This window comes from Elephas maximus, chromosome 2, assembly GCF_024166365.1.
Source record: "Elephas maximus indicus isolate mEleMax1 chromosome 2, mEleMax1 primary haplotype, whole genome shotgun sequence".
Taxonomy (NCBI): domain Eukaryota; kingdom Metazoa; phylum Chordata; class Mammalia; order Proboscidea; family Elephantidae; genus Elephas; species Elephas maximus.
Window position 1 is genome coordinate 72,151,082 of NC_064820.1, and position 12,468 is coordinate 72,163,549.

A 12,468-nucleotide genomic window follows, 5' to 3' on the forward strand; every position below is an offset into this window, starting at 1 on the left:
CTGCCAGATTAAAATTGGAAAGAAAATTTAAAGGCAGTTTAAACATTTAAAAATATTATACATATTTTATATATATCTTCTTTTGATTCCTCCTGCGTTGTTTAATATTTTCCCCATAGAATCCTTCATTATTGCAACCTGAGGCTTGAATTTTTTCTTCAGTTCTTTCAGTTTGAGAAATGCCGAGCATGTTCTTCCCTTTTGATTTTCTATCTCCAGCTCTTTGCCTGTGTCATTATAATACTTTGCCTTCTCAAGCCGCCCTTCGATATCTTCTGTTCAGTTCTTTTACTTCATTGTTTCTTCCTTTTGCTGTAGCTGCTCAACATTCGTGAGCAAGTTTCAGAGTCTCCTCTGACATCCATCATGGTCTTTGCTTTCTTCCCTATCTTTTCAATGACTTCTTGCTTTCTTCATGTATGATATTCTTGATGTCATTCCACAACTCGTCTGGTCTTCAGTCATTAGTGTTCAATGTGTCAAATCTATTCTCGAGATGGTCTCTAAATTCAGGTGGGATATACTCAAGGTCATATTTTAGCTCTCGTGGACTTGCTCTGATTTTCTTCAGTTTCAGCTTGAACTTGCGTATGAGCAATTGGTGGTCTGTTCCACCTTCGGCCTCTGGCCTTGTTCTAACTGATGACATTGAGCTTTTCCATCGTCTCTTTCAACAGATGTAGTCAATTTGATTCCTGTGTGTTCCATCTGGTGAGTTCCATGTGTATAGTTGCCGTTTATGTTGGTGAAAGAAGGTATTTGTAATGAAGAAGTCGTTGGTCTTGCAAAATTCTATCATTTGATCCCCAGCATTGTTTCTGTCACCAGGGCCATATTTCCAACTACGGATCCTTCTTCTTTGTTTCCAGCTTTCACATTCCAATCACCAGTAATTATCAATGCATCCCCTGATTTCATGTTCGATCAATTTCACACTGCAGCAGCTGATAAAAGTCTTCTGTTTCTTCTTCTTTGGCCTTAGTGGTTGATGTGTAAACCTAAATAATAGTCGTATTAACTGGTCTTCCTTGTAGGTGTATGGATATTATCCTATCACTGACAGCATTATACTTCAGGACAGATCTTGAAATGTTCTTTTTGACGATGAATGCAATGCCATTCCTTTTCAAGTTATCATTCCCAGCATAGTAAAAAAAAAAAATAGTAGACTATATGATTGTCCAATTCAAAATGGCCAGTACCAGTCCATTTCAGCTCACTAATGCCTAGGATATCAATGTTTATGCATTCCATTTCATTTTTCACAATTTCTAATTTTCCTAGATTCATACTTCATACATTCTAGGTTCCAATTATTAATGGATGTTTGCAGCTGTTCCTTCTCATTTTGAGTCGTGTCACATTAGCAAGTGAAGGTCCTGAGAGCTTTACTCCATTCACGTCATTAAGGTCAACTCTACTTTGAGGAGGCAGCTCTTCCCCAGTTGCCTTTTGAGTGCCTTCCAATTAAATGAGGAAATTATAGAACAATATCATTAATATCACATGCAAGCAAAATTTTGCTGAAGATCATTCAAAAACGGCTGCAGCAGGACATCAACAGGGAAATGCCAAAAATTCAGGCCGGTTTCAGAAGAGGACATGGAACCAGGGATATCATTGCTGATGACAGATGGATCATGGCTGACAGTAGAGAATACTAGAAGGATGTTTACCTGTGTATTATTGACTATGCAAAGGTATTCAACTATGTGGATCATAACAAATAATGGATAACACTGGGAAGAATGAGAATTCCAGAACACTTAATTGTACTCATGAGAAACCTTTACATAGATCAAGAAGCAGTTGTTTGGACAGAGCAAGGGGATACTGATTGTTTTAAAGTCAGGAAAGGTGTGTGTCAGGGTTGTATCCTTTCACCATACCTATTCAATCTATGTTGAGCACATAATCTGAGAAGCTGGACAAATGAAGAAGAACGGGCATCAGGATTGGAGGAAGGCTCATTAACAACCTGTGTTATGCAGATGACACAGCCTTGCTTGCTGAAAGTGAAAAGGACTTGAAGCTCTTACTAATGAAGATCAAAGACCACAGCCTTCCCATATGGCTTGCACCTGGACATAAGGAAAACAGAAATCCTCACAACTGGACCAGTGAGCAACATCATGATAAACAGGGAAAAGATTGAAGTTGTCAAGGATTTCATTTTACTTAGATCCACAATCAACAGCCACGGAAGCAGCAGTCAAGAAATCAAAAGACCGCATTGCATTGGGTAAATCTGCTGCAAAGGACCTCTTTAAACTGTTGAAAAGCAGGGGTGTCACCTTGAAGACTAAGGTTCGCCTGGCCCAAGCTACGGTATTTTCAATTGCATCATATGCATGTGAAAGCTAGACAATAAATAAGGAAGACCGAAGAAGAATTGACACCTTTGAATTGTGCTGTTGGTGAAGAATATTGAATATACCATGGATTGCCAAAAGAACAAACAAATCTCTCTTGGGAGAAGTACAACCAGAATCCTCCTTAGAAGCGAGGATGGTGAGACTGCATCTTACACAATTTGGACACGTCAGGACAGATCAGTCCCTGGAGAAGGACATCATCCTTGGCAAAGTACAGGGTCAGCGGAAAAGAGGAAGACCCTCAATGAGGTGGATTGCCACAGTGGCTGTAACAGTGAGCTCAAGCATAACAACAATTGTAAGGATGGCGCAGGACCGGGCAGTGTTTCGTTCTGTTGTGCATAGGGTCACTATGAGTCGGAACCGACTCGACGGCACTTTACAACAACATATGTATATATGTGCTTATATGCATCCTGGAGTGCTTCTGGGTGGCACAGTTAAGTGCTCAGATGCTAACTGAAAGGCTGGAGGTTCAAGTCCACGCAGAATTGCCTCAGAAAAAAGGGCTGGCAATCTGCTTCCGAAAAATCAGCCATTGAAAACCCTATGGAGTACAGTTCTACTCTGACATGCATGGGTCAACTTTGCAGCAACTGTTTTTTGTTTACTTGTGTTTGTTTGTTTTGTCCTAGTCTCTATAGTTATAGTTACTAATTGGTTCTTTGAATAGATTCTATTCTACAGTTGTTTACCAATTATCATTTTTCCTATGTTTCTATCATGTAAATTTTAGATATTTTGACTGTATATGGTTTCTGTGTCTACATTCTGGGAAACTGCCTTTGATTTGATGGCTTAAATTCAGTGGACACATTGCTGCTAAGTATAATCATTTTTAATAGATTTGGTCTATCAGTATTTTTCATGGGGAGAGAACTGATTCTTGTCAGGATAAAGCACTTCCAAGCCTGATTGTAAAAGTTTATTTCTGTGTCTGTTAAATTATGTCACCTTGTAACAGCATTACCTTGACATGTTATTTTTAGTGGTCAGATGAAAGTAAATCATAAAATTTAAAAATTAAGAAAATTTAAAAGGTGAACTTGTATAGAGATTTATCTTAGGACTTTTAATGTAAAAAAGCAGGCATAAAAACTTTGATTTTATGCCTGATTTGATACAGATGGTGGTGCACTGGTTAGGAGCTCAGCAGCTAACCAAAATGTTGGCAGTTCAAATCCAGCAGCGGCTCCTTAGAAGGCCTATGGGGCAGTTCTGTTCTATCCTGAGGGTTGCTATGAGTCAGAATTGACTCAAAGGCAGTGAGTTTGGTTCTTTCGTTTTGGTTTTGATACAGATTTATTTCCTTTCTTTAAGAAAATGTCATTGAAAATAAAAATGACTATTAATAAACTGAGCTTTCCTCTGTGAATATTTTTTGTGCTTAGTAGATTTAACATGTAGGTTATATGTAAAATAAAATAAAAATCATAAGCCAGTTAATTTTTATTGAATTGAGTGCCTAGGTATTGTTTCATGTGTGAAATTGAATTCATATGTAAAAGTCCAAATGTAAACATTATGTAGCTAACATTGATAATAAACATTACATGCTTCTTACATGTTATGAAATGATTTATTTATATGTTAATCATATTGTATCTGTGAAATAGATTCTATGAACATTCAAATGCCCAGGATAGCAAAAGCAGTTCTTCAGTCTGTCACAAATATAACCATGTCGGCCATTCCATACATTTAAGATGTTACATCTGGAAAATCAAGGTTCCTGGTCAGCTGCCCAGTCGACTTGTACCGTGTACTTAAAGTATCATAAACTTTTTATGTCTCTTCATTCATATTTTACATTAAGAGATATAGCATTTGATTTTTAAAACATAGGCAATAAAAATTTTGTGATTTAACTTCAGCTAATGGAAACCCTGGTGGCGTAGTGGTTAAGAGGTATGTCTGCTAACCAAAAGGTCCGCAGTTCAAATCCACCAGGCGCCCCTCGGAAACATGGGGAAGTTCTACCCTGTCGTATAGGTTCGCCACGAGTCAGAATCGACTTGACATCAGTGGGTTCCAATAGAGCCGTTTGGGAGATATAGAAGTTTAATAGTGTCCATTTATGTAGCGATACTGCTCGTTTATCCTGCAGAGATTTAAAAAGTATTTTCTAATTCATTTAATTTTTGAATATTTATGATTATCTAATTAGCATGCTTTGCTGATTTTCTTTTCCATTCAGTGGAACAATTCTGTATCATCATTCTTTTCATTGCTCTTTCATAGGCTCATGATCGTTCAGAAAGTGGAGAATTGGCGTTTATTAAACAACTAGTCAGAAAAATCCTAATCGTCATTGCCCGCCCTGCTCGGTTATTAGAGTGCCTGGTAAGTGCCTGACTAGGTTATTTATTGTTAACTGTGGGAAAGCGGTAACTGACAGACAGCTCCAGTTTCACTTGGCTTCAAAGACCAGAGCTCCATGGGAAGATTCACAAGGAACCGCAGCTTGTGCATGTTTATGAGGACATCCATATGTGTTTTTTCTTCTCTGATTATAAGTAAGACTTCCAGGACTTGTGCTGTATTAAGTGATAGTCAGATCACATCCTGGGCATACTGGAAAGATGATCATGAAATAATGTGTGTACACTTACCTCAACATAATTACTTTACATCGCAGCTAATTTAAAATGCTTGCTGTGCCTCACTTACGTAGAGCTGCCAAGATGCAGAGGGAAGGAAAGCAGAAATATGCTACGTAGTGACCTGTGGTTATAAATATTGTCTTTAAAATGTGGCAAGCTAGCAAAACATTTGGGAGAATACAATAGGGCTCATCCAGACCTGAAGGAAAGAGACTTTTCGAGATTAGTTCGTTTTATCAATTATACTGTGAAACCTGTGAGAGCTGAAACTCGATAAGACTGTCTTGTTTTTCCTGGCCTCGCAAGTTTTCAGTCTTTGTCAGGGCACAGACTTACTACTTTTCTGTTACTCTCTATTAGTGGAAAATACCTGTTTTCTTTCTCTGACAGGTTTCCACCTTACCTGGGTTCCAGCTTTCACAGGTTTTAGTGTATAATCTTTGGCCCATGATCATTTTTCAACTGTAAAATTTCTGTTTTCTTTTCTAAAATTTTAATTGAGATTTTAGTCAAAACTTTGGGAAATATGAAACTTTGAGCATATGAATTGTTTTAAGGTCCTTAATATAACATAAAAACTTTTAAATTCCACTGGTCAGTAAAATAATTATAATACCATGTACAGCACAGCTTTTTAGAATTACACACATGTACACATACATACACATGCACACATTATATACATATATGGTTGTATCACTTTGGTATTTTTGCTTTTTTTAGCATTCATTTTTTTTGTAGTAGTGAAATGTTCACAGGCTCTTAAATTTATAGCAATGCATTTTTTTTTTTTTAAAGGGGAAATCTCGAGGATAAAAGTAGGGAAGTGGCAGGACAGGGCTTTACACCAACGGCCAAGACCTTTAGAATCACGGAATCAAAAGCGTCATTAGCACTGAGTGTCTCTGGAAGAATAAAGGGAGAAACAAAACAAAACACAGTGGGTGCTTTGGAGAGGAGAACTTCATGGCCAGCAGTGCAGATAGAAGGAGACTTACTTTTCACTACTTCCCTTGTTATATCGTGTGGATTTTGTACTAAGTGCTTGCACTTCCTACACTAGTTTCATTTGAGTGAAAATGCCATTTAGCATTAAAACGTATTTTTCTGGACAGCAACAGATATGCTAAGAGAAGATCTTGCCTTAGGAGAAGAAATAAAATTTTTATAGTAATAGCTCATAAACAGAAGAAAAAAATAGAAGTAGGACCTTTCAAAGCTGGAAACAAGTGAGCTTAGAACTAGCTTTGAAAATTTTGCTGTTGTCAGTACTGTATGAAGTTCAGATGAAGCTGAACTTTTGAGTTTTAGAAGCTGTTTCCCCAAACAGTCATTTTCTACCTGCCATCCCCAGCCTTGCCCTGTCTGTCACTGTACATTTATATAAAGGGCTCTGTGTGTATACATTGGCTTGGCTTGGCTCCACTTTGAAGTATGGCTTTTAGAAATTCTTTAGTCATTCTCAGATGAAATGCTGAGATTCCAAAGTTGCCTGTTTTAAGCATTAATCAAAATGGTGAAAAAAATCCTAGGGAAAAAAAACAAACTGGGAAATATATCTGAAAATAGTGACTGTGACTTAAATGTGTAAGCATAATTGTTTACAGCACATAAATGCATGGCTCCCATCTAGAGTAATGTGATCCTGTAGATTTTTATTACATACTAGAAAAAAAAAAAAAACAGACTACCAAGGAAAATGAAATATGTAGGGAAATACCCAACTGAAGTTTTACAGAAGGACAAAGAAGTAATTGGAAGTATTAATTTTATATTTTTTTCTTGGCTCTTCACCTTATGTGACTGTTAATAATTTAATTTTATAGTTCACTGACAGAAAGTGGTGATTTTGAGTTTTTTCTTTTTAATACTTTTGGATATCTCTGCACTAAGGGAGTTCCCTATGAGACTTTGAAAAAATGTATTCTGGCATGACTACTTTTGTGGTTAGCTAGACAGGGAGAAAAACAGTCTCTGGGTGAGATTCCCAGATTTGAAAACTTTGCTTAAGAGGCTCATTAAAAATTCAGACTTCATCGTCTTCAGTGAGGTAGATATGTGTGAGTAGAAAATAGTACCTTCAAAGTTGCATTAATAAGAAATTGGAAATGGCCATCATCTTTGGGTTACCAAGTACATAAATGTATTGGTTTTTCCCTTTAGCTTAGAATATGAAGTGAGAATTATGTACTTTTTTGAAACAATTTGCCTCCTATTCTGCATAAATAACCCACAACCGTGTATATCCAGCAATTTTACTGTGAATGAGATTTATGTAATAAAATCTCAGAAAATTTTGGCTCAAAGAATTATCCATCTGTGTTTGTCTTCTGCTAGGAATTTGATCCTGAAGAATTTTACTACCTATTGGAAGCTGCAGAAGGCCATGCAAAAGAAGGACAGGGTATTAAAACTGACATTCCCAGGTACATCATCAGTCAGCTGGGGCTCAATAAGGATCCTTTGGAAGGTGAGTACCTTGGTGGGGCTGACCTTTTACTTGCTTACGCACTGTGGCTGCATATAAGAACTTAGCTGCCAGTCTTAATTTTTCTCTCATGTTTTGGCTCTCATGTTTCCATCTATTGAAAATTCCATACTTGTGGGCTGATTGTAATTTGAAGGAATTAGCCATGAGCTGAATCTGGAGAAGTAAATGGACATGACTCATTTGTGTGTTTACCTAGAGTGTGGGGACAGAACTTGAAATCCTAGAGGCCTGTCAACCTGAGAATGCCGGTGTCCCAGAAGGGTTTAGATTTCAGTCTTCTCACAGTATTTTTTCTCTTGCAAAGCTCAGTTGGCTTCTTCTGGAGGGCAGTTCTAATTTTGAAAATATCGCTACAGACATTAACTAAAATTAATTTTAAAATGACATTTAAACTTAAAGTAATAGGGGAGTAATGTAACTGATTATAGGTTACTTTAAACTGGGTGCAATATTGGTAGGTGTATTTTTGCTTACTTGTTCTAAGCAAGTATGAAGAATAGTAATACACAAGAGAGCCAATGAAAGGAGAAATGCTTTCTTAAAGCATATGAAAGGTTTAGGGCTGATGCAAGTGAAAAACTGACATAATTCTTTTAAATACAGAGAATAGAAAGCACCCTGTTAGTGATTTTTTTTTAAAATCCAGTATTGGTAAGCCACCCACCCTTCCTTTTTTTGCCTGTTTGTTCTTGTTTGGGATTGTCATTTAAAGCACTTAGGTTGTATACTGCCTAGAAAGACTCAAAAACCATTGCGCAACCCTCCATTCAAAATTGTCTTCTTGATTCCTTAAACTGAATTAGCAAACAGTGTTTATCTTGCTAAATTGTTTGTAATGGTGATAAGCATTGGCGTGGAGGCTTTTTTTTTTTAGCCAGGGAACCTGCTGCTCTGTGCTCTGCTCTCCTATTTTCCCCTGCTTTGTTTGCTCTTATGGCCATTGTATCTTTGCTTCCAGGGAAATGATGCATGCATTACTGGGAGATAATGCCAGATAAATTTATACAGTACTGAAAGCAGTACCACAACAGATTCATCACTTATCGGAGACTGGTGGCTGCTTTTCTGAAAGTTCCCTGGGGAGAGATTTTTCCCCATGGCTTTTAAATTACCATCTTTACCTTTTTGAATCATGAGTCTTCAGAAATGGTTTAAATCAATGAAATAAAAAGGGCAGATGTTTAATGGTATTTAGATGAGTTTTAAAAATCTCTTCAGGCATTACAAAATGATGCCTTAGCTTCCTGCTTCAAAAGCTGACTCTTGGTTCCATTCCATTACTACCCACTGCTTGCAAATAATATGTATTTCCCAGGTAATAGTTATTTAGCAGAAATTCTATTTAAAACAGAACCATCTTTTAATTTGTTTTTTTTGGAAAATAATTGGAGTGGGGGAGGCTGTCAAACTATATTACAGTGACTCTTCACACTGGTGTAGTTAAGATTGTGTCAGCGCTTGAATTGTAGACCGAATGAGTTCTTCCCAGTTTTCTTATCTATCAGTAAATATCACTGCAGGCTGAATTTAGGTAGGTAAATAATCTGAGGCCCGTTCATGTACTTTTACAGAGACTTAAAAAAAAATTGTGATCTTTGACAATGTTGGACGTTAGTAATTGCATTAGTTTTGTAGGGCTGCCGTAATAAGTTATCACAAACTCGGTGGCTTAAAACACAGAAATGCACTTTCTCACTATTCGGGTCCGAAGTCCAAAATCAAGGCACTGGCAGGGTTGGTTCCTTCTGGAGGCTCTGGGAGAGAAACAGCCCCATGCTTCTCTTCTAGCTTTTGGTGGCTTCTGGCAGCCCTTCCTTGGCATGTAAATGTATCGCTCCAACCTCTGACTCTGTTTTCACTCGCCTTCTCCCCTGTATCTTTGTGTGTGTCCTCTCCTCTTCTTATAAGGACATCAGTCATTGGATTTAGGGCTCACCCTACATCCAGGATGATTTCATATCGAGATCCTTAACTAATAACTTCTGTAAAGATCCCTATTCCAAATCAGGTCACATTCTGAGGTTCTGGGTGGATGTGAATTTTCGGGATAAGCTATTTCACCCACTATACTGTTTATCACTGTGAGTTGTGTTTTTAACTCCTAACACTTAATTTTCTTGATTCAGAATGAAGATATTTTTAATCTCTTCATTATCATTTAAAATGTAACTTCTCCAGGTAATCTTATAAACTATTATAAACTCTGGTCTATATTTGTTTACCCTTCTTGTCTACATCTAAATTAACATACTTAAAGCCTGTCCTTTGAAGGGTAGAAGTGAGGGTCTTGAGCCAGACTGCCCAGGCCTGCACCTTGGAGGACATAGAAGATACTAGGAGCTTCTGTATGCTCAGGTCCTTCCTCTATAAAAATGGGACAATAGTGCTGGGAACCCTGGTGGTGCAGTGATTATGGTTGCTAACCAAAAGGTCTGCAGTTCTAATCCACCAGCCACTGTAAAACCATGTTGCTGTAAAAAAAATTAGCATAGCATGCTTACAAAAATACTTCACAAAAAAATGCATAAAAATATGGTTTATCTTCTACATGCAATCTTTCCAAAAAAAAAAAAAAAGAATGGTATATGACTGCATGAAGTAAGAGCCTAAGAAATTACTTTAGAGGCATATAAAAATGTTACTAAAAACTGTGACTTTTTATTGTACATATTCTATTTTGAAAAATTAGAAAATGCAGGTAAGGTAATGAAAGAACATACAAATTACCTGTGATACTGACACTCAGGGTAACACCGTCAAAATTTTGGAGTAAATTATTTCATGCTTTCAAAAAAAAAAAAAACAGTAAAGTGAATTTTGTTTCCTTATTTACTTGTATAATCTCAGGGATGCATTCCAATGGGAATATATTAGATGCCTTTGTTTCTCCTAACTAGACCACCGGGGAAGTAGTTAAGATAGTGTCAAGCGTGTGGCTTCTAGTCCAGGTTTAACTACTTTACATGATGTAATTATTATTAATAACATATAATAATCAACATTCAATGGACACTTAATTTTTGTTGGAGCCCTGGTGGCACAGTGGTTAAGAGCTATGGGTGCTAACCAAAGGTCAGGAGTTCAAATACACTAGCCACTCCTCGGAAACCCTATGGGGTAGTTCTGCCCTGTCCTATAGGATCACTATGAGTCAGAATCGACTCAATGGCAATGAGTTTGGTTTTTGGTTTAATTTTTGTTAGGCAACATACTAAGGGCATTATATACATTATCGCATGTACTCACAAACAGCCCTAGGAGGTAAGTAGTAGTGTTCCCATTTTACAGGTAGGAGCCTCAACCTCAGCCAGGTTGAAAGGCCACTCAGTGCTGACACTGGTGGTAACCCAAGTCTTCTAATCTCTAAACTCCTCTTAATCATTACCATTACTTCCTTCCTGACAAATTGCAGATGCTTAGTTTACTTGGTGGGATATCTCACAGTGAATGCAAAGGAGTGGAATAAGAGATGCTCACTGTAACTTGAGAATCATCTCCAAACAGTAGTCCTTGTATCCTACTTGTCTCCCAGAGTCTGTGTCTTAGTAGTTACCTAGTGCTGCTACAAAAGAAATATCAGAAGTGGGTGGCTTTAACAAATTTATTTTCTCACAGTTTAAGAGGCTGGAAGTCCGAATTTAGGTGCCAGCTCTAGGGGAAGGGTTTCTTTCTCTGTTGGTTCTGGAGGAAAGTCCTTGTCTCTTCTGAGCTTCTGTTCCTGGGCAATCTTCATGTGTCTTGGCATCTTTCTTCTTCCATCTGTGCTTCTTTCCCTTGCTTGTTTAATCTCTTTTATTTATTAAAAAAGATTGACTCAAGACATACCCTACACACATACCCTACACTGATCCTGCCTCATTTATATAACAAAGACAACTCATTCCCAAATGGGATAATAATCACAAGCATCCTTCTGCCATCTAGTGGATTCCAACCCATAGCAACCCTATAGGACAGAGTAGAACTGCTCCACAGGGATTCCAAGGAGCAGGCAGAAGATTTGAACTGCTGACCTTTAGGTTAGCGGCCATAACACTTAACTACTGTGCCACCAGAGCTTCAACCACAGGCATAAAAAACAAAAAAGAGGTTAGGAATTACAATACATATTTTGAGGGGACACAATTCAATCCATAACAGCCTGGGAAGTCTTACCTCTCTTGGATATCTGATTATAAGCACAGCTGTTAGGTCCCTCCCCCAAGCTCTTTCCAAGCTACCATGATTGCATTAGCCAGTGAATCCTGCTAGCTAAAGTATAGGCCCTGTGTCTGAAGTCCCTATGTCTAGGTAGTCATAAAAATGACCACCTGGGAAGGGTGCATAATAAACAATTCCAGATGTTAGTTGCTGGTTCTTAACATTCTGGCTTTAAGACTTTTCCATGATGCATTGAAGTATATGGTAAGTTTTGTTTTGTTTTAATATTGGAGAAATTATTTTTCTTTTGTTTCAGCTTAGCAGTCTTGTCTAGTTGCAATTGTCCTACCTACTTTTCCTAAACTTTGCTTTTTTTTTTTTTTAAACTTAGAAATGGCTCAATTGGGAAATTATGACAGTGGAACAGCAGAAACCCCGGAAACAGATGAATCGCTGAGCGTAAGTATGCTCCTTGATGAGATGTGATGCTGCTTTTGCTGTTTATTGCCATGTGGTAATTTTGTCTGTGTTAATTACTTTATTCAACATATATTTATTGTGTTTTTTCTATGCACAAGGCACTATGCCAGGCACTGGGCATATAGCTTTTAGCTCCTCCCCTCAAAAAGAAACAGAAATTAGTAAAAAGAAATCACACAAAAAATGTAAAAGTGATAAATATGAATAAGATATGAAGGAAAAGGGCCATATGCTATGAGAACATAATATAAAGAGATTTACCTTAGTCCAGCAGGTCCAAAGAGATTTTCCAAGCAGTGGTGCTTTAACTGAGATGTGAGAAATTACTAGGATGAGAAGTCTGAAATGGGCAAAGGGAACAGTCCAGGTCAAGCGCTCG

At 37.6% G+C, this 12,468-nt stretch overlaps 1 protein-coding gene across 12 annotated transcripts in view; it reads left to right on the forward strand.

Annotated features, from left to right (window-relative positions):
* Nucleotides 1-12,468, forward strand: part of MAST4 (microtubule associated serine/threonine kinase family member 4) — a 721,413-nt gene that overhangs the window by 652,126 nt on the left and 56,819 nt on the right. For all 12 annotated transcript variants that reach the window (XM_049864865.1, XM_049864768.1, XM_049864777.1 and 9 more), the window contains 3 exons: nucleotides 4,617-4,718; nucleotides 7,316-7,448; nucleotides 12,001-12,068. In XM_049864865.1, the coding sequence (XP_049720822.1) occupies nucleotides 4,617-4,718; nucleotides 7,316-7,448; nucleotides 12,001-12,068 (303 nt within the window). The remainder of the gene's footprint in view (nucleotides 1-4,616; nucleotides 4,719-7,315; nucleotides 7,449-12,000; nucleotides 12,069-12,468) is intronic.